The 23,113-nt window shown below is 39.2% G+C and overlaps 1 protein-coding gene across 4 annotated transcripts in view; it reads right to left on the bottom strand.

The window, feature by feature from the left end:
- The window catches only part of LOC129445783 (NLR family CARD domain-containing protein 3), a 79,798-nt gene that overhangs the window by 20,227 nt on the left and 36,458 nt on the right, over positions 1-23,113 (bottom strand). For 3 of the 4 annotated variants that reach the window (XM_073873944.1, XM_073873947.1, XM_073873945.1), the window contains exons 8-11: positions 8,679-8,852; positions 2,669-2,842; positions 1,163-1,342; positions 792-965 (exon numbers count right to left, since the gene is read on the bottom strand). In XM_073873944.1, the coding sequence (XP_073730045.1) occupies positions 792-965; positions 1,163-1,342; positions 2,669-2,842; positions 8,679-8,852 (702 nt within the window). The remainder of the gene's footprint in view (positions 1-791; positions 966-1,162; positions 1,343-2,668; positions 2,843-8,678; positions 8,853-23,113) is intronic. The other variant, XM_073873946.1, reaches the window with a different exon arrangement.

The following is a 23,113-nucleotide window of genomic DNA, read 5'->3' as shown; positions in this document are numbered from 1 at the left end:
TTTAAAATTAATACAATTCGTTTTTGCTTCAGTTTTTTATAAATTGTGTAAAAGCCATCTAGTGGATACATTAGCGGAATTACAGATTACCGTAAAAACTCGTCAGAAAAGTGACATTGGCAGATAAATGTTTTCTCTTAATTGATGATATTGAATTGAGATAACTCATCAATGGGGAAAGAGTTAATAAACTGATAATGTATGGGGTCATGCAAGCACATAAAACGATGGTCGCGCCAGAAGTCAGAAAAGACGTAAAACATTGTGTTCAGTACCTCAGATTAGATAAATAGGCGGAGAGAAGGCAGTCGCATGTGGCTGTTCAAACACATTCAACCACATGTGCGTAACACTACAAAAGCAATCCGACCAAATGGGGTTTCGACTACCTCTGAATGTGTTGAAAGCAGTTAAAAGTGGACGAGCTCAAAACGTTTTAAACACCCTTTACACTTGGCATTAATGTTGTCCACTTGTGATCCAATCGACGAAAATGCATGTTAATGTCAAGTGTTAACAGCCTGATATGAGAATTTACCTGATACAAAAACACACGACTTTAATCTTATTGGTTTAAGGCAGGGGTGGGGAACCCTGGTCCTGGAGGCCCACTGTCCCGCAGAGTTCCGCCCCAACCCAAATCAAACACACCTGAAAAATCCAATTCAAGTCTTCACCAACACATGGAAATTAAATTCAGGTGTGTTTGATTAGCGTTGGAACTAAACTCTGCAGCACAGTGGCCCTCCAGGACCCAGGGTTCCCCACTCCTGGTTTAAGGATTTTCTTACTTTAATATCTTCAGTTTACAGTTTGTATTCTTCAGTCCATCAGAGAGAAGCTTCGCTCCTGAATCATACAGATTACTTTCAATCAGTTTCAGTTCTGTCAGACTTGAGGAGTTTGAGCTGAGAACTGAGCTCAGTACTGAACAACTTTTCTCTGTCAGATGACAGAAACCTAGACTGAGAGACATATAATAAGAAAACGTGTTAAAAGTTTTAAATGTGCTCAAACAGGGTGTAATTTACACTGGGGACAGGGGACTTCCTGTTCGTGTCCCTACCATTTTTTTTAAAAAAAGTCATTTGTTATGATTTTTAACCCCACATCGTTATCGACATCCATACTAATAAATGTGATAAATTAGATTTTTTCTTACTTTAATGTTTTCAGTTTACAGTTTGTATTCTTTAGTCCAGCAAAGAGCAGCTTCGCTCCTGAGTCAAACAGTTTATTGGAATATAAATTCAGTTCTGTCAAACTTGAGAAGCTTGAGCTGAAAACTGATGCCAGTGCAGAACAACTTCTTTCCTTTTCTGTGATATTACAGGAACTCAGACTAAGAGAGAAGAAAAAAAAACAATAGGTTAAACCAGACTCAGATATAGAGTAAACAAGTAAAAATGGATATGCAAAGTTACCATGTCCAAAATTCATGTTAGTGTTATTCTCTTTAACATTTTGCTTAAAGGGACACTTCACCGATTTGCATTAAGCTTTGTATTGTAATAACCCCAGTCATGTTTTTGAACGGAGCCTGGGCTTCGGCTGCGTAGAGGAGCCCGGAGAAGACGCTGCAACCCTCCGCCTCTGCTGCATTGAGAAGCCCGGACTGGCTTGAGCTTGACGGAGTAGTAGTACCTGTACTCTCGCTCTGTACTTTCTGTATAACATTTCTGCATCAGATCAGGATATGGAAGCTTGTTTGGTGAATGGTCCCAGGCAAAGAGGTACTTTGGGCATGTTTATTTCACAGACGTATTTCGGCTTACGAGCACAAGCGCTGAGCCAGCGCATCTGTGGAGTATACAGATTGTGCCGTGGATGCGTTTGTGTGCAGGATGAGGCATTTTGTTCTTTGGGAATATAAATTTTTGGCCAAGCACTCTCAAAAATAAATTATGAAGCTTGCTCCTACCCAAGCTTCGTACCGTATATGGACAGTGGCGTCCTGGATACATATTTTAGAATCCTAAACTGGAAGCCACAGTCAAAGCCTGCCGGGATAAATGGACGTCTGACTATAAAGTGAGTGTTTCTGTTTTCTTTGTTATACTAACGTGGCATTTGTGTACAAAATAGCATATCTAAGCGGTATTCCGGTTAATGGGAGTGGCTTGCAGAACTGTGCATTGTGGTGCATTGTGGAAGTTGTAGTTTTCCATACAAATGCATCCTAAAGTCACGTTCTGTCTTTTCTCTGTCAAATAGGCACAAAATTCTTTTTTATTAAAATCATGCTAAAGTATCTTCATGTCACCAAGTAACATACTATAATTTGGTAAAGTTAGGGCTCTTACAGTGTAATATGTAAAAAAAAATATGCTTTCCATGCCAAATTTATCCAAGAACAGTGATTTCTTTGTAGTGATGGCTCAATGAATCAGGTACTCAAAATATGCTCAACCGTTCTGCAATTATCTTTTGATGAATGTGTTAAACTTGCACGCAAAATATAGAATAATAATGAAATAATAAAAAAGAACATTTCACTAAGTTGTTTCTTATATTATTACACAACACAACAGATTGGTAACAATGGTGTCTGAGCTTTTTCTGCATTGAAGATCTTGTGATTCCATTTGTATCCTAGAGGAACATTTGCAAGCCATTAATGCGGTGGCAAGCTTCTGGGTATACACCCAGAAAATTATTATTTTCTTACTTTAATATCTTCAGTTTACAGTTTGTATTCTTCAGTGCATCAGCAAGAATCTTCACTCCTGAATCCTGCAGATTATTGTTACTCAGGTTCAGTTCTGTCAGACTTGAGGAGTTTGAGATGAGAACTGAACTCAATGATGAACAACTTTTCTCTGTCAGATTACAGAGACTCAGACTGAAAGAGAAAAGAATAGTGTGTTAAACTTAAAACACAGATAGAAAAACAAAGCATGTGCAAATGGATATATAATGAATATCAGCTTAGAATCGTCACTTCTCTTAATCATTTCAGTTATTAAAAATACTTAAAAGGGACTTCATAGAACAAGGAGGACATCAGCCCGTTTTTAGGACAGTAAAACAGCAGTAAAAAGATAACTACATTTTGTGAAAAATCATGTGTTTTTTTACATGTGAAACATGAACACATACTGTATTGTGCACTGTAAACACATGTAGTGAACAGCGTACAACAAAGCATCCCAGACTGTTGAACTCCGAGTGCGCAGTTTTATCATAACTCGTGTGTGAACAAACAAACGTTACACCATCTCATCACTTCAGCATCCACTGCTTTATTTTTCTCACATGGCAGAAGAACATGCCTGGACTTGTTTACAGCGTAAACACGTAGCGGCGTAATGACGTAACAACATGATGTCATCACGCATAAGCGCAATACAATGATAAGAGTGCAATACTTTAACACCCCCACTCGCTCTTGGCTCATTGTGTTATTTAGAAAAACAATAAACAAAAGAAAAACAAGTCTTCACTTTAGCACAAATAATGTAAACATACATTTTCACATTTTTATGTACCAAACATATCTTGAACAAAACTTTTGCCTTGTAGGTGGCTTTGTCATAATGTCAACAACCATTTTCTCTGTGGGACAGTATTCCAAAATGACTTTACCATCATTCAAAATGTCCCTTATAAAATGGTATTTGATATCAATGTGCTTGCACCTTTGCCTAGAGATTGGATTTCTGGCTAGTGCTATGGTACCTTGATTGTCCTCATACACCTTTGTTTGTGTATATTGATATGTGTCCATACACTTGAGGAGCTGTTTTAAGTAGATACATTCCTGCATGGCTAATGCTAAGGACATGTACTCCGCTTCACAAGTAGATAAGGCCACTGTTGATTGTTTTCTGGTTTTCCATGAAATCAAAGAACTTCCTTCACTTAGATTGACACAATATCCTGAGGTACTATGTCTGTCTTTTGTATCTGACGCCCAATCAGCATCACTATATACTCTTAGACCTAGTTTCTCTGTGTCATTTCTTCTGAAGCATAGTTCCTGTTTTGTTGTACCTTTAAGGTATCTGAACACGTGCTTCACTGTGTTCCAGTGTTGTTCTGTTGGTTCAGCAAAATGTTGAGATAGTTTACTGACAACAAAACTTAAATCTGGTCGTGTGCAAGTGGACAAATAGATTAAACTTCCCACTGCCTCTCTGAACTTCTTTGGCTCTTTCATTTTTTCAGCATCTTCTGAATAATCAAGCTTAGGTTCACATGGGGTTTCTCTAGATTTACAATCCTGCATACCAAAACAATCTAGTATTTTACACACATATCTCTCCTGTGACATTTTGACTAGACCATCTGTTTGTTCAAAATCTATGCCCAAGAAATGTTTCAACCTTCCCATATCTTTCATTTTGAACCTTTCAGTTAGCATTTTCTTTACACTTTTCAGAACACTTTCATTGTTAGCAGCTATAATTAGGTCATCAACCCATACAATCAGTATTACTTTCTCATTATGCTTTTCCTTTGTATATACACAGTTATCAGCTGAGTTTTCTCTCCTGGGCCCATAACCTGTTGAACTCCGAGTGCGCAGTTTTATCATAACTCGTGTGTGAACAAACAAACGTTACACCATCTCATCACTTCAGCATCCACTGCTTTATTTTTCTCACATGGCAGAAGAACATGCCTGGACTTGGTTACAGCGTAAACACGTAGCGGCGTAATGACGTAACATCATGATGTCATCACGCATAAGCGCAATACAATGACAAGAGTGCAATACTTTAACACAGACCCCTCCCCATTTGCTACATTTTGACTGGATTTTGGTGAGTTAACATAAGCAAGTTTCGGGTCAATCAGATAAGGCTGCTCGGACATCTTTTATGGCTGACCTCCGTGCCAAATCCGAGAAGAAAAGGAGATTTTGATTGGCCCACACCATCTCTGCTTATCATCCTTTAAAAAACCCTACACCCTCTCATGAAGACAAAGCCGATCGTAAATTCTTTATAAACACAACAAAGCTTTACAAAGTATTGGCTAAACCAAAGGACAGATCTGTACATTCTTCCACCACCAAAATGGACTTAAAACCATCACCTATTGACTTCATACTCGTTTAAAGACAGTAGCATTCTGAATTAAATCTCTTTGTTATGAAACTGTTAAAATAATCAGTTATTAACAAATGAATGAATGCATGTTTGATATGGTAACATTTGCAGTCATGTTTATACTTTTTACACTCAGGACAATGCCAATTGTATTTTGGAAATGGTTTGGTAAGTGGAAAATGTATAAATGAAATTCTAAAGACAAAGTTAAAACTCTGTACTTTATGCAATGCAAATGAGTTCCTCACAGTGAAGAGATGTGGACCACCTTCTGTGAACTTCCTCTGACATCAACAGCCAAACACAGTCTGCACCAGGAAAGTGTCAAAATGCAAACTCCTCCTTATCTAAACTAAAGTTATAAAGTTCCTTTTTTCCAGACATTCCATTTTCTGAGTCTCTTGCCTGTGTGCTATAAATTGTAACAGGACAACTCAACACTTCAAAGCTCTCACTCCTGAATATAGAGACATTAACAGAATAAACTAAACTTCAGGTTCTGAGTCTCCCGGCTGCGGGCTAGAGACTGAAACAGGATTTTTATTTTTATCTGTTGGTATTTCACAGAATCCATGATGCCATGCATCCGACCAAGGACCAGGACCCCCAGCAGAAAAACAGGCCCACAACATTAAAGATACAGCAGTATATTTCATTTTACACATGGGGTACATTTTACCCCTGTGTGCACCAAACTAATGTTGAGTTTTTGCTGCTAAAAAAGCTATTATTTTTGCTTCATCTGACCATAGAACATTTGAAAAGTAACTGACACTACTGGAAAATATAAAAAAATAATAAAACCTGACTATCCCTGTTAGAAATCATATACTGGGCCATGGTTGGATCTTCCTTCAGGGCAATGATCCCAAACAAACATCAAAACAAACACAAAAATGTCACTGAGCACAAAATGAAGCTTCTGCCATGACAATCCCGGTCCCCTGACCTGAACCCTAAAGAAAATGAGTGAGCTGAACTGAAGAGAAGAAGCACCAAAAAGACTGAAGGATCTGGAGAGATTCTGCATGACGGAATGGTCTCTAAACTCTTGTCAGGTGTTCACCAAACTCATCAGGCATTATAGGTGAAGACTCAGAGCTGTTCTCTTGGGAAAAGGAGGTTGCAAAAATAATTGAATAAAAGGGTATGATTAATTGTGAGCAGTGTGTATTAAAGAAAAATATTTATCTCATAATGGGATTTTCCCCAATTTCAAAATTATTATTCTCCAATGATTTTTGTAGATTTTTTAAAGTAAAGATCAGGGTTATTAACGATGCAGATTTGTTTTCACAGATAGATAGATAGATAGATAGATAGATAGATAGATAGATAGATAGATAGATAGATAGATAGATAGATAGATAGATAGATTAGACAGGTTCAGTCGGTGGTCGTTTAGCAGGCATCACGTTCGAAGGACGGCCAGTAGATCAGTGTTGACCTTCACAGCAGCCAGAACTGGGTCTGTTAGTGTCATTGTCCTTGGGATCGAGGACAAGACATGGAGAGAGATAGACAAAATCCTATTAGTGTAGGGGCCATTCGCATATATGCAAGTGTCACACAGTTTTGTGGTTTAATATCTGCTCGGTTCCAGACAGGCTAGCTATTGCGCCATTAGTAAATTACCCAGACGAGTTATGTGAATGCTTTGTTCCGTACAAGCCAACTATTGCCAGATAAGTATAGGCAGGAAAACAGACTTGGTTCGTGACAGTATCCCCCTGGAAGGCGCAAGCCAGCGCCTTAACAAATTAGAGAAACTACTGGGGGGGTGGGTATCCTGGAGGCTGGGACAATGGACATGAGGACAAGCTCCAGGATGGTGCACATGGCAACCGTAGTCAGGGAGGTGCAGCCCGCACCAGGAGCCAGGTAGGTGCAGGCAGTTCAGGAGGCCAAGGCAGTGCAGCCCGCATCGGGAGGCCAGAGAGCCATGGGGTGCCAGCTTAGCAGGAATGAGATATTCCAAGTGGCCGCCCCATCTGGGCTGAATCCATACCCTCTCGCTCTCAAACTTAGACCCTAACAGACGCAAACTCAGAGGGCTCGCCGGTCCAGGGGAACATGGATGACTGGTAACTTAGGACATATTGAAAATGGGTGAAACTTGAGGTCATATCCGAGATATAAACTGAGGTCCACATTCGGATACTATGTCTTCAGGCAGACTGTAGTATTGCAAGACTTGTTGGAATAGGAGTTTGGCTACCTTAAAGACTATGTGTAGACACTTGAGAGGTATGGTGTGCAGACCTTAGAAAATGTATTAACTGCTGCAAAGGCACAGGTATGGTAGTACCTATATGTAGTACCATCATAGTTTGATGACACACTGCAGGATTAAGACCTTGTTGGAAGGCAGTTTCATTACTGTTGTTACCTTGGCATAAATGGTAAAGCTGATCATAAATTGACAGTTCTGATTCAATTTGGCCAAAGACTCCCTAAAAGTGACTGGTGAAGGCTGTGAAAGTATTGATGACAGGGTCGTTGGAGTCCCATCCAGGTGATCCCACAGCAGCTGCACAAATCTTAAGCTGTAGGGCGGACATCTTAGCATGGATGAAGAAACATCACCTGTAGCTCAACCTGACTCTACAGCATGATTTTACCATCCAGCTAGGTGAATAATTGATTAGCCCATTAAGGTTGGCCAGAAATCTCTGATTAATCATTGATGATCAACTGAACTTTAAACAACACATTGCAAAGACAAGCTATAAGAAAAATCTGACCTTTTCTAACACAACATGCAACACAACTAGTCCAGGCCCTGGTCATTTCTAGGCTTGATTACTGCAATGTGCTTCTGGATGGGCTGCCAATATCCGCAATCACTGTTTTACATCTGCCAATATCCGCAAACACTGTTGCAGGTCTTGTCTTTAATAAATCAAAAAGACCCCATGTCACACCTCTCTTTATCTCTTTGCACTGGCTACCACTTGCAGCTCACATCAAGTTTACATCAAGGCATTGATGCTTGCATATAGATCCACCACAAGCTCAGCACCCTCCTACTTCCATTCACTATTACGAGTCTACATCCCTACCAGAAGCCTGTGATCACTAAACGAGTGAAGGCTTGTGTTACCATCACAGAGAGGCACAACATCGCTCTACAGAACATTTTCTTTCACTGTCCCTTGCTGGTGGAATGATCGTCCCACCTTCATCCGTAATGCAGAATCTCTGGCAATATTAAAAAACATCTGAAAACTCACAAAGCACTTAATCTCATCTTATTCCCTCCCTATTCTAACCTATGCTACTTTAAGCAAGGGATAAGACTTGTATCGTGAGCACTTCATGTGTCTATTTGCCTCTTCACGGTGACTCGCTTCTTGTATTCTTCACTGGTAAGTTAATAAAAGCTCCTGTTAAATGAATAAATGTAAACTGGTTACCAGGGATTAGAAAACCTGAGGATGGTGGTGGTTTTGAGTATGTACAGGAGTCGGTGATTAGAATTCATGAGAGAGATATGATTGATTGACTCATGACTACATGACAGATGAACAACATTATATGAAAATTATTCTTATCAATTTTTTCATTTAGTTTACATGATACAAACACACACAATTAACTTTACTGGTTTAAGGATTTTCTTACTGTAATATCTTCAGTTTACAGTTTACATTCTTCAGTCCATCAGAGAGAAGCTTCACTCCTGAATCCTGCAGTGTATTGTTGCTCATGTTCAGTTCTGTCAGACTTGAGGAGTTTGAGATGAGAACTGAGGTCAAAGATAAACAACTGTTCTCTTTCAGATTACAGCCACGGAGACTAAGAGAGAAATAACAAGATAACAGGGTGTTAAACTGTTGAGTGTGAATGAAGGATTATTAACATCAAGATAAAAACCATCACAACAGCTCAGGCAGGTGAGTGCAGAAATAGATTTTTACATTAAGGTGTTTAATTTTTAACAACTTTCCAGCTGTAAAGTAATTCCAGGACTTTTAAACAAACAAGGGACCGTTCACATGTCGTGCTTAAAACGTGTGGAAAATGCTAGGCGCGCCACTTTCTCCTTCTTTCTAAAACGCTCGAGCAGTTGCGCTCCTGAGGCATCTGCCGTTGCTATAATGAGGGCTTGACAAGTCAGGAAAATCCCTGGACTGCAATTATGAGCTGCTCCTCCATTTTTCCGCTAAGGTTTCAAAGTAACGGAAAAGTTGAGGAAGCTGATTGGTTGGTTCTTGTCACAAGGACCTGCCGTGTGCTTGCAGCTTTCTGAAAAGTTGAGATGTTTTTAACTCGATGCGATGCGTACACGCCTGGAAAAAATTAGCGCATCGCTTTAATTATGAGCGTGCATACCGCATGTCTACATTTAAAATAACGAACTTGAGCACGCAAAAGATGCGATATGTAAACGTCCCCTAACAGTCCAGTACTGCTTTAACTCATTTCATTGATTGTGTTTACATGCACAAAATAACTGGATATATTTTAACCCTATAACTGTCACCCCCCCCCCCCCCTTTTTGAGTTCAGACTGAAAAGGAGATATTGAACTTCAAATGAGTGTAATTCTGGAATGCTTTAGACTACAGACTTAATTTTGGTCTTGTTTTTTAGAAAACACTTTAAAGTTTAATGTGTAGGTGTTTGCAGTTGAATAAATTGAATTTAAAAAATGTTATAGCATTTTAAGTTTATGATTATGAAAAATTACTATATTTAAAAAAATATTCTTTAATAAAAAAAATATATTCCAACTGAGGGTTTACTCCTAACATGCCAGGAAATTAAAGTCACAAGTCTAAACAAGTTGTGTGCTAAATTTGGAATTGATATGACAAACCATGTTGATTCTGGGAGACTTTTAGCTGCTCTACCAACAAAGGACACTAGGTGGCACTTTTCTGTATTGTTGAATTGCTCCATTGGTTACATTTGATTTTACCACTTTATCTTTCAACACCACAACACACAAGATTATATTTTTTTTATTCAAAACATTGTACACAGAATAGATAATAAAAAAGTAGTATTAAGTTGTCTTTGACATAGAAATAAAACAAAACAAACAAACAAATAAACAGTGTAGTGGTTGCAGAATTTTTTAAAATGTCAAACTGTTACATTTTGTTTATACAACTATTTACAATTATTTACAACTAATAAGAGCCAAGCACTACAAGCGTGCTAAGCACTTTTATCACTATGCCAGCAATTGAAACAGTCTCGCTTAGGAAGGAAGCAAAGAGGCACATCACACCCAGAGCAAATCACAGGGGTTTTCTGATGGCACATTCTGCATCTTCGTCTGCATTTACTTGAGGGTTTGATGTGCTTTGGTGTGTGTTCTGCTGAATGGTGGGAAGCTGGGGGTGCATGAGGTGCAGGAGCAGCATGGGAAGGCACCCAATCAGCGAGCTCCTTTACTAGTGCTTCCCGGAATTCCCGTTGTGTCTTTGCCCTCTTGTTTTGAATTGCAGACAACTGCTGGTGGATGATGTATGCATTGACAACTGCAATGTCTACAAAGTGAAAGAAAATGGTGCTGTACCACTTTCTTGTTTTCCTTGCCGCTGAATAAAACCCAATGAGGGCATCAGACATATCCACTCCTCCCATGCTCCTTTGTAGACATAAAACATAAGTCAATATATAAAATATTATTACAATTGCAATTTTTTTGTATGACCCACTGAAATAAATCTACTCACTTGTTGTAGTCTGACACTACTGTAGGAATGGGAACAGTCATTGTGGTCCATTGTCCATTATCTGTCTTCACCCTTCTCTGAACAGTCTGACCTCCATTTGCAGAATGGAATGAGGAGCACATCAAAACTTCTCGTGTGTCCTTCCACTCGATGAAGAGAAGCTGATTGTCCCTTTTTCACCGTATGCTTCCTCGAGGTGCATTTTTGGGCAGTCTATTTAGTGTGGTGTGTGGGAAGCCCACCCTGTTGCCTCTGATGGTCCCACAAGCCCAGATGTTTCTCCTGAGGAGTTCCTGGAAAAGCAAGGGGCTGGTGTAAAAATTGTCTACAAATAATTTGTAGCCAGACCCCAAAAGCTTTTCATCCACCAGAGCCATGACTGATTCGTAGCTCAGACCCTTGTTTTGTGGATTCTGAGCTACTGGTGATTTTCCTTCATAAATGAAGAAATCCCAGGTATAGGCATTCTGGGAGTCTGCAAGGACAAAAAGCTTGTACCCCCACTTTGTGGATTTGTCCTTCATGTACTGCTTCAAACTAATCCTTGCCTTTGAAGCCACCATCCTTTTGTCAATGACAGTGTTCTGATGTGTTGGTAAAAGCTTTTGCAGCCTTCCCGAATTTGGTCGTACAAGGGTTTGAGTTTGCACAAACGGTCAAAGGCAGGGGTTCCTTTCTTTTTTTCATTCTCGGCATCCACCTTGGGATCACTAAGGTGAAGTGCTGAGGAGATGGCAAGAAATTTTCTGCAGGACATGACAGAAGATGGAAATGTAATGCCATAAAGTCGCGATCCATTCCAGTAGTCTGCCACTGCCGGCAACTTCACCAGACCCATGTAAAGGGTAATTGACAAGAATGAAAAAAAGTCCTTCATGGACATATCTTGCTGCAGCCTTCTTGTGGTCTCTACATGCTCAGCAGCATATGTGTTTGAATTCTGAATTATAGTTCCACATACTGATGTTGAGAAAAACAGCTGGAACAACTCCAGAGGACTATATGTCTCTGTTTGAATAATTTGAGGTCCAGGTGTCCGAGCTGGCCTGAATTTTGTCTGTGGTGGTGGGATATCAGGCTCTTCTGGGGTGTGCCATCGATCATCAGTAGTGGAAACATCAGTAGAGCCAGATGAAGATCTTCCTTCCTGTCTTCCTCTGCCTTGCACTGTACTTTTCCCTCTTCCACTGCTTCTTCCTCTCCCTCGTTTTCTGCTTTTCCCACTTCCTCTCCCTCCGTCACTGCTTCTCCCTCTTCCTTTGTCTCCGCTTCTCCCTCTTCCTCCGCTTCTCCCTCTTCCTCTGTCTTTACTGGAAGCAGTAGCTGATACTGATGCCTCAGAGGTTGATGGTTGGCATTGTTTATTAGGTTGCCAGTCCTCATCAAAAGAATCATCTGAATGGCTATAGCAACAATACATAAAATGTAAATACATTGTAAATACATGTAAATACACACACACACACACACACACACACATACATTCTGGTTTTCAAGTTTTATGGGGACATTCCATAGACGTAATGCATTTTATACCGTACAAACTGTATATTCTATTCCCCTTACCCCCCCCATTCCCTAACCCCAACCATCAAAGAAACCCTTCTACTACTTCACATTTTCAAGATACATCATTCTGTTTGATTTATAAGCTTGTATGTATATGTAGATACTGTATGAGGATAAACTTACCAATCTAGTGATGTATCTGATGCATCCACCTCTGGAAACAGCAGATCTGGCTCCTCATCACTACCTTCCTCACCCTGCTCGTCATCGCTAGTTTTAAAAAGCTCGTCGACAACTTCTAAAACTGTATAAAACTTTCTGTTTGGCCTCTGTGGATCCATGTCACAAACTGAGTGAAAGTGCAAAAGAAATGGCTAAACCTGGTGCTTGTAAGCATATGCATGTTTACAAACTTTCAGCAAACTTTTTCAAACTGCAGGTGGACATGTGATAGCAACGGTACATAATTAGTCTTTGATTGGATCCTGGTTGTGTAATATCCATTTTCAAAGAGGCCATTGACCTGCTGAGTATCTAAGATCTTGAAAGCGTTAGATACGGGCCTGGCTGCTCTGACTGGTTGTTGAGACTTATTTGAATGACTTGCCGGATCATTATTGGACAAAGTTATGAGGATAGGTTCTTTCTGATCAGAATGCTTTACCGAACACACCATCTAGTGTGTTGTTACAGAAACTTCCCACAAAAAGTGAATTTCATGCATGATGATGAATAAAATGGGTATGTTCATTGAGAATATGTTATTTTAACCATAAATAAATATACACATATAATTTTATTTTCAATAAATTTGTATAAATACTAAAATAATTTGTGATTTTATTAGTCTTTAGCCTAATAATTAAAGTTTTCATGATTGAAATTGAGTGTATCGACTTTAATAGTAAAGGCCACAACACCTGGTATACTTATGATTTTTTGCTGCAAACTCTTGTGAAAAACTAGTCCATTTCGGTCACTACATAATATATTTTACAATATGGTTGGCATATATGAAAACCTCAATCTGAGAGCTTTCCAACAATATATAGTTTGTCAAGATAAGTGTAGGTTTAGACTAAGATATTACTGTTTTAAATGTGTAATGCCAAACGTCCCACCTGTGGGACAGTGACAGTTATATTAAAATTCAGCATATTATGGAAACCTGTTTTCATGTATTTACAGGCTAATCAATAAACTGGTTAATAATAATAAACTGCAAAAATCTGTGTTTACTAGAAATTTTTCTTCGCTACTGAAAAGCCATGTGAATCAAAAACTAGCAAAGCTACCAGCAAGTTATTTAAAAATGTAGTTAATCTAGAAGCTTCGCTAATTGTAGCAATGCTACTGCCTAAAACTGCAAATAGTCAATATTACTTTGTATGTTATCATCACTTCACTACAGCGAATGGGAGCTGATATAAATAAAGAGAAGAAAATCACGAAAATGTTTAAAATGTCTATTAGCAGCAACAATGTGCTAAATACACCCCTCAATCCAAGAGCATCTGGGATGTGGTGGAATGGGAAATTTGAATCATGGATGTGTAGCCCACAAACCTGCTGCATCTATTATCATGTAAATATGTTGCTAACACCTTGTTGAATCTATGCCACTAAGAATTACGGCAGTTCTTAAAACAAAAGGGGGTCTAACCGGGTACTAACAAGGTGTACCTAGTGGCCAGTGTGTGTATGTCTTATGTTTCTGTGAAATTACAATTAATTTGAGAGATTATGTTTTTTTTCTGCACAACATTGTGTTTTCATCGTGAGTAACCACAAAAACAAGTTTAAAAGTTTTACAAGTTTACAAGTGTTGTGGGACTTCTGATTCACTGCTGACGCATACTCAAAGTTTGGAGCTTGTTCGAGTTTATCATAAATCCTATATTTTTCCTATTATATTTCTAATTAGTTAATATACAGTATTGTTCAAAATAATAGCAGTACAATGTGACTAACCAGAATAATCAATGTTTTTAGTATATTTTTTATTGCTACGTGGCAAACAAGTTACCAGTAGGTTCAGTAGATTCTCAGAAAACAAATGAGATCCAGCATTCATGATATGCACGCTCTTAAGGCTGTGCAATTGGGCAATTAGTTGAATTAGTTGAAAGGGGTGTGTTCAAAAATAAATAAAAAATAGCAGTGTGGCATTTAATCACTGAGGTCATCAATTTTGTGAAGAAACAGGTGTGAATCAGGTGGCCCCTATTTAAGGATGAAGCCAACACTTGTTGAACATGCATTTGAAAGCTGAGGAAAATGGGTCGTTCAAGACATTGTTCAGAAGAACAGCGTACTTTGATTAAAAAGTTGATTGGAGATGGGAAAACTTATAAAGAGGTGCAAAAAATGATAGGCTGTTCAGCTAAAATGATCTCCAATGCCTTAAAATGGAGAGCAAAACCAGAGAGACGTGGAAGAAAACGGAAGACAACCATCAAAATGGATAGAAGAATAACCAGAATGGCAAAGGCTCAGCCAATGATCACCTCCAGGATGATCAAAGACAGTCTGGAGTTACCTGTTAGTACTGTGACAGTTAGAAAACGTCTGTGTGAAGCTAATCTATTTTCAAGAATCCCCCGCAAAGTCCCTCTGTTAAAAAAAGGCATGTGCAGAAGAGGTTACAATTTGCCAAAGAACACATCAACTGGCCTAAAGAGAAATGGAGGAACATTTTGTGGACTCATGAGAGTAAAATTGTTCTTTTTGGGTCCAAGGGCCACAGGCAGTTTGTGAGACGACCCCCAAACTCTGAATTCAAGCCACAGTACACAGTGAAGACAGTGAAGCATGGAGGTGCAAGCATCATGATATGGGCATGTTTCTCCTACTATGGTGTTGGGCCTATTTATCGCATACCAGGGATCATGGATCAGTTTGCATATGTTAAAATACTTGAAGAGTTCATGTTGCCCTATGCTGAAGAGGACATGCCCTTGAAATGGTTGTTTCAACAAGACAATGACCCAAAACACACTAGTAAACAGGCAAAGTCTTGGTTCCAAACCAACAAAATTAATGTTATGGAGTGGCCAGCCCCATCTCCAGACCTTAATCCAATTGAGAACTTGTGGGGTGATATCAAAAATGCTGTTTCTGAAGCAAAACCAAGAAATGTGAATGAATTGTGGAATGTTGTTAAAGAATCATGGAGTGGAATAACAGCTGAGAGGTGCCACAAGTTGGTTGACTCCATGCCACACAGATGTCAAGCAGCTTTAAAAAACTGTGGTCATAAAACTAAATATTAGTTTAGTGATTCACAGGATTGCTAAATCCCAGAAAAAAAATGTTTGTACAAAATAGTTTTGAGTTTGTACAGTCAAAGGTAGACACTGCTGTTTTTTTGAACACACCCCTTTTAACTGGTTGCCCAGTTGCACGGCCTTGGGGGCGTGCGTGTCATGGGTGCTGGGTCTTGTTTGTTTTCTGGGAGTCTGCTGAACCTGCTGGTGGCTTGTTTGCCACGCAGCAACAAAAAACATACCAAAAACCTTGATCACTCTGGCCAGTCACATTGCACTGTATCTTAATATTCAAACTTAACATTTCAACTCAGGAAAACTTTCCTAATACTGTATCTTAATATTCAAACTTAACATTTCAACTCAGGAAAACTTTCCCATTAAGCTATCAAATAGTAAAACTAAATTTAACGATCTTTGCTAGTACCACCCATTCTTAGTCTGCTAGCATCACCAAATTGTGCCGGCTAGCATTTGATTAACAACGTCTGTTTATTGTGACTCTGCCTTACTTGCTGATCTAATGGCGGATTTATCTGATGTATGTTTTTCAGACCTGTGCTCACCTCAGAGTGCAGGACTGGTAGTGGTGGAGAAGCTGTCAACCTGAATTTGTGGGCCCAATGTACAGTGTAGTGTGCCTACCGTCACCCTGAACTCGCACTGCAATGACTGGCCTGAGGACCTCATCCCCTACATGAAGCAGCTTCATGCAACGTGTTCTGGTGAACGGACCTTCACTGCCCAGTATGAAAGCAGTAAGACTCCCTCGCTTCTTTTTGTAACCTGCATTTCATGCCACATGCATAGTTTAGCTTCTTCTATTGGCCAAGACGGTAAACACGCCACTGGGAATCTCCACTTAGCAGCACCCCAGCTGAGATACCTGTCACAAGCTCCCTGGTTATAGGTGACCGCTATTAACTTTGCTTATGTAAAAAAAAGGGAAAGTTATGTCACTCTCAGGTTAAATTTTGCGTATCGCGGGGATCAGTTCTAAGGATTCACAGAAATGAAAATCGTCCGAAACCAAAAACAAGGAAACCAAGGCAACCGAAACACAGAAAGAAATTATGCCAATTATTAGTATCATTGCATTTATGGATAGGACCGTGTACTAACTTTACTAAAATCAAGGCATTGCAATTAATATTAAATGAATATTAAAGTTTTGAAGAATCAATCAATTACAAATTCAAATGCAAATATTTATGTAGCACATTGCAACAATGCACAGTATAAAATAAAATTCAAACTAAAATGTTTAACTTGACCTTGACCTTGTGTGTACATTACATAATATACAATAATTTACTGGCATACTGGCCTGCAGAAAGGTTTTAAAATAAAATTGTCTTTCATAAAAACAAAGTGCATTTAGGACAAGTGCAACTGCTTAAAGATACAACATTTTCTCTGTAGGCCTTCAACATAATAGTGTATCAAAACAAAGATGGCCATAGCCCATATGTTAACTGTAGAACTTTAACAACAACAACAGCACCACCAAGAATTGCAGAAGTGCAAAGTGGATAATAACTAGACAAGCCCATTCTACTTCTTGAGGTAAAGTGACAGGTTTTTCTTGATAAAGAGTAACTTCTCTGCTTTATCACAGTGAAGTTTGTTCCTCTTCTCATCGAGAGCGTGAGCTGCTGCTTTTAACAGTCTCTCGCTGTCAGTGCTTGTGCACAGAGCAGACAAGTACTTGCGTGCCATCTTTTCCAGGTCAGGAAAGCGGTCATGATTACTTCTCCAGTAGGCAAGAGGGTTATCACTTTTGCGGATGGGGACTTCAGACAGATAACCATCTAGCTGTTGAGCTTGTCATCTGCCTGATACTTGAGAAAGATTTGAGTGTATTAAATAGGGCCAGGGCATAAATAAAAAGTTTTAGCAAATAAAAAAAATCTAGCAGAACTATGGCTATAGTCTGATAGTCACAGAACAGAATAGCCTACATATTAATATTATTTGAGGCACCTTCTTGCAGGATTTCACTAAACATCAGACAACGAGGGTGCATGCCCCTCATCTGGTGCAGAGAGATGAGTCTTTTTTCTGCGCTCTGATCTCCTTCTGCATTGGGCGGTGCTCCGTCTCCATGCTGGTTCTCCACATCCATCGCGGCCTGGATCATTTCTTGTGCGCTGCTTTTTTCCGCATCCATGTAATGGTCTTTTTAATTCAGATCAAGTACAATCATGATGAAGTGCAGAGGATCCAAATACATTTCAGTGAAACATGTGCTGACATCTAAAAGGTGTCAGGATCCTGTCAGGATCTTGTCTTGTATTGTTACATCTAGTTCATTGTGACAGAACGCACTTGTGAGAATTGATCTTCCTGCTGGTCACGTGACCTCCCCAGATTTCAACGCGCAAGTCTGCACTTGATGCATCCTCGATATCAAAAACTCATCCGGGTACTTTCACGCGTCCTCTGTACTTGCGTTCTTGATTTTTGGAATTGAACTTCGACTGTTAATGATGACGTAGAGCGAGGACACAAGGACGTAAGATCGCTGAAGAATGCATATTGAGAAACAGCCAGTGTGTTTGGTATTCTTTGCTCGTCCATTGTCTAAACTACATGTGAGTACCTTATCCTGTCTTTAAATCCTTGTCAAGTTTTTGTACCTTTATATTAGTCTAGTTAGTGTCCTGTGTTTCATTTTGTTGTAAGTCTAGTCTAGTCAGTGTTTAGTATATCTTGTTTGTGTTACATTTAGCCTCCTCGTGGGTTTTGTTATTTCTTGTTTTTGTTAATAAAAGTTCAGTGTTTTCCTATTATTGTCTGCGCAATTGTTCTGCAATTCCTGACAAAAAGTGCTGTTCCACTGCGTAACGTAGACTAACTGTGTTCCGTACACTTTCGTGCTTTTTCGAAAGCTTTCGGCTACTCCTCAAAGCAACTTGCTCAAAATAAGCATGTTTGTTTGCGCATTCTCTGGGGGAAGGCCTATTGTATGAGTCAAACTTTGATTGATGTCTTTTGGACCAATAGTTTTTGAGAAAAGTGAGGAAAAGTACCTCCTCCGCCTGTGAATACTTTTGAATACTTTTTATATTAGATTTGATGTGAAGGATTTTAGTAATGAAATGAATGTTCTTAGAAATGAGACAATGTGTAATATGGATTGTACATTTTTTAATCTGGATGATGTTATACAACGTTTTAAAAAGAGCAAGGTGGGGAAAGTCTCTGGACCAGATAAGATAGGGGGACGTTTATTAAAGACATGTGCGGATCAGTTGGGCCCTATATTTTATAATATATTCCAGAAGTCAATTAATCTTCAAAAAATACCCAAGCTTTGGAAAGAGGCTATAATTGTGCCTGTAGGGAAGACAAGTTATCCTAAGAGCCTAAATGATTTTAGACCTGTCCCCTTGACATCATGTGATGAAATGTTTTGAAAAATTGGTCAGGGATGAATTTGTACTAAAAACCCAAAGTCTTTTAGGTCTATGGCAGTTCGCTTATCAGGCAAGAAGAGGAGTTGAGGATGCTTCCTCCACCCTGTTGAATCTGATCATGAAACATTTGGAGGGACCAAAAACCCATGTTAGACTACTTTTCATAGATTTTTCATCAGCTTTTAATACTATTCAGCCCCATATTTTAATAAAGAAATTAATTTCAGAGTTTAAACTAGATTTTAAAATAGTGGGGTGGTTATTAGACTTTTTAAGTGACAGAAAGCAGAAGGTGAGAGTAAATAACACATTTCAGACGCACTTATCACGTCTACAGGTTCTCCGCAGGGATGTGTTCTCTCGCCCCTGCTTTACATTCTGTACACTAATGATTGTGTAAGTAAACACCCAGACAGGTTCATTTTAAAATTTGCGGATGAGAACTGTCACGGTCCAGTAGTGAATGATTTTATAACATGGTGTGATAGTGCCTTTTTGCGAGCGAATATAAAGAAGACCAGGGATATGGCTATTGACTTTAGATCGAGTCATTTAACACCTGCTCAGTCAACTATAGTGAAGGGTCAGATGGTGGAATGGGCTAGCACTTATAAGTATCTTGGGCTTATTATCGACAATGTTTTGATACTCATGCAGAAGCACTATGCAAAAAAGGCCAGCAACGGCTACACTGTCTTCAAAGGCTCTCAACTTTTAATATTAGCAGGACTCTAATGACTATGTATTATAGATCTTATATTGAATCTGTACTTTGTTTCTCTATGTGTTGTTGGTATGGTTATCTAAATGTGAAGCATCGGAACTCATTGAATAGCATTGTTAACCAGGGTAGCAAGATTATTGGTTTTAAGCAGACTGGGTTATCAGACAGTTTTGAGCGGTTCGTTTTACAGAAAGCAAAAACTATCCTTCGAGATCAAACTCATCCACTGTTCCACGAGTTCAAAATGCTTTCGTCTGGGTTAGGTTATAGTATGCCTAAAATTAAGAGTAACCGGTATGGATTTTCTTTTATTCCTACTGCAGTAAGATTTTTAAACCTGTGAGATTGTTGTGTGAATTGTTTATGGATTGTTTTTAGTATGATGGTGTGTGTGATGCTAACAAGTTTTCATTTTGCATAAAAAATTGCCCTCTGTGCTTATAATAAACTTGAACCTTGAACCTTGTGTACGAAAGATGATGAGGGAAAACGATGTTCCGTACATGCTAACAATGATGTTCCGTACAGAGCGCAAAACTTGATTTCAACTGCGAAAATGGACATTAAATACAAAATAATGTTGTATTTTACTTGATTGTGATGTTCTTTAATTTGTTAAAGCATAATGAAAGTTAAGTTATACATAATCGCTGCATACAAGATGGTGCTGACAGACGTGCTATCCGTCTGGCTTTATACAGTCATCAGACTCAACCGACTTTAAACATTAAATGTTCCAATTTCAAATATTTTTTTCAACAAAAGATAATATATTTAACAGTTTGTGATAAATATCATTAATTTTATAAAGACGTAAATACAGTGTGAAGCATAAATTAAACCAAAATCCAAATTTTTGCTGCCCCACTTGTCTCCCCCCGAAGCTGCAGTTTGTTAGCGTAAGCCTGCCCACCGGCCGTTTTCAAACACAAGAGGCGCACCCTGCAGACTTACTAAAAAAATAACTGAAACAGTTTGCAAAGACTGCAAGTGGGAATAGGCCAGCTGAAAATGTTTAAAGTGACCAACAATTCTTCTGCCTACAGCCAGTACGTCTTTTACGCTGCATTGAGACAACACTCCCTCATTCACAGCCAGATATAGTGTGTGGGCCATGCACAGTATTCCCTTCAGCTGGCTGTCTTCTATCGCTTTTGTCATATTTCTTGCATTATCACATACAATGACATGCACTTTGGATTGGTCGTTATGCCAGGTGTCTAATATATTGACCAATGCATCAGAAATGGCTGCGGCTGTATATGACTTTCGAAACTCCTCGACTAAGCATACAGGTAATGCTGACGTTTGAGCTACTGTCCTGTCGTGTCATGAAATTGATTGCTGAAATATCTGCAGCTATATGCTCATGGACGTGAGTTGCAACAACATTAAACAGCCTAGGTAAACACACCTCTGAGAGATGTCGTCTGCTCGGCATGACATAACGGGGCTCAATGTGCTCAATCAGCCTACAAAATCCCACATCTTCTACGACAGAGAATGGCTGATCATCTAAGGCAATAAATTCCATAATATTTTGTGTAATGCCCTTTGCCTTGACACCATCACTGGGAAACTTTCACCAGTTTTTTGTGCCGCATTCTTCGCATATTTAGCGTAGAAATCTGAATGTTTGGATTTCAGGTGATAAATTAAACACAATGTTAAGAAAGTCTTTGCAGATGCACCCTGTCTTGACATTTTTGGAATTGCATGTTTTGCAAATCACTGTCCGCATGTCTTTCTCAGATATTACAAAATGCATGATAGCGATCCTCTGCTGGCACAGCTGTGAACATAACCCCTAAAAAGTGTGAACATCGGCCCGCCGCCTACAACCAGGGAGCTAAGTGCAGGATAAGTGAGGAAAAAGACAAATAGCCAGGTGTGAAGGCTGCTATTAGTATACACTCACCGGCCACTTTATTAGGTACACCTGTCCAACTGCTCATTAACACAAATTTCTAATCAGCCAATCACATGGCGACAACTCAATGCATTTAGGCATGTAGACATGGTCAAGACGATCTGCTGCAGTTCAAACCGAGCGTCAGAATGGGAAAGAAATGTGATTTAAGTGACTTTGGTTGGTGCCAGACAGGCTGGTCTGAGTATTTCACGCACAACCATATCTAGGGTTTACAGAGAATGGTCAGAAAAAGAGAAAATATCCAGTGAGCGGCAGTTCTGTGGGCGAAAATGCCTTGTTGATGCCAGAGGTCAGAGGAGAATGGCCAGACTGGTTCGAGCTGATAGAAAGGCAACAGTTACTCAAACAACCACTCGTTACAACTGAGGTATGCAGAAGAGCATCTCTGAACGCACAACACGACAAACCTTGAGGCAGATGGGCGACAACAGCAGAAGACCACACCGAGTGCCACTCCTGACTGCTAAGAACAGGAAACTGAGGCTACAATTCTTACACAGACTCACCAAAATTGGACAATAGAAGATTGGTAACGCGTTTGGTCTGATAAGTCTCGATTTCTGCTGCGACATTCAGATGGTAGGGTCAGAATTTGGCGTCAACAACATGAAAGCATGAATCCATTCTGCCTTGTATCAACGGTTCAGCCTGGTGGTAGTGATGTAATGGTGTGGGGGATATTTTATTGGCACACTTTGGGCCTATTAGTACCAACTGAGCATCGTGTCAACGCCACAGCCTACCTGAGTATTGTTGCTGACCATGTCCATCCCTTTATGACCACAGTGTTCCCATCTTCTGATGGCTACTTCCAGCAGGATATTGCGCCATGTCATAAAGCGCAAATCATCTCAGACTGGTTTCTTGAACATGACAATAAGTTCACTTTACTCAAATGGCCTCCACAGTCACCAGATCTCAATCCAAAAGAGCACCTTTAAGATGTGGTGGAACGGGATATTCGCATTATGGATGTGCAGCTGACAAATCTGCAGCAACTGCGTGGACCAAAATCTCTGAGAAATGTTTGAAGTACCTTGTTGAATCTATGCCAGGAAGGATTAATGCAGTTCTCATAAATTTACATTTATACACAATTTTTTTTTACTTCTTGTTGTCGGGTATTTTCTACTTTAAAAATAAATAAATAATCAGGATATCTTTTATTTAAAATATAATACACATTTTTATGAAACTATAAATAAACAATAGTAAATACATATGACAAGCAGTTGTTTTGTTTTATTTATTATCAAATAAAACAATAAATACTACAAATGTGACACACATTTACGTATTACACCAGGGTCCGAAATCGTTCACTCACTTTCGTTCACTTTATTTTCGACAAGCAGTTGTTTTGTTCTCTTTATGACAAATGTGACAAACAGTAAGAAAGTAGACTTTACCGTTTCACAGTACAATCAATAAAGTCACACGGGTGTAAGGATTTATGATTAATCTCTGCGACATCTCTGACGCATGGTATTTATGTCAGTGTCTAAAATCGTTCACTCA

This window comes from Misgurnus anguillicaudatus, chromosome 12, assembly GCF_027580225.2.
Source record: "Misgurnus anguillicaudatus chromosome 12, ASM2758022v2, whole genome shotgun sequence".
Classification (NCBI taxonomy): Eukaryota; Metazoa; Chordata; class Actinopteri; order Cypriniformes; family Cobitidae; genus Misgurnus; species Misgurnus anguillicaudatus.
This window is presented reverse-complemented; position numbering and strand designations above follow the sequence as displayed.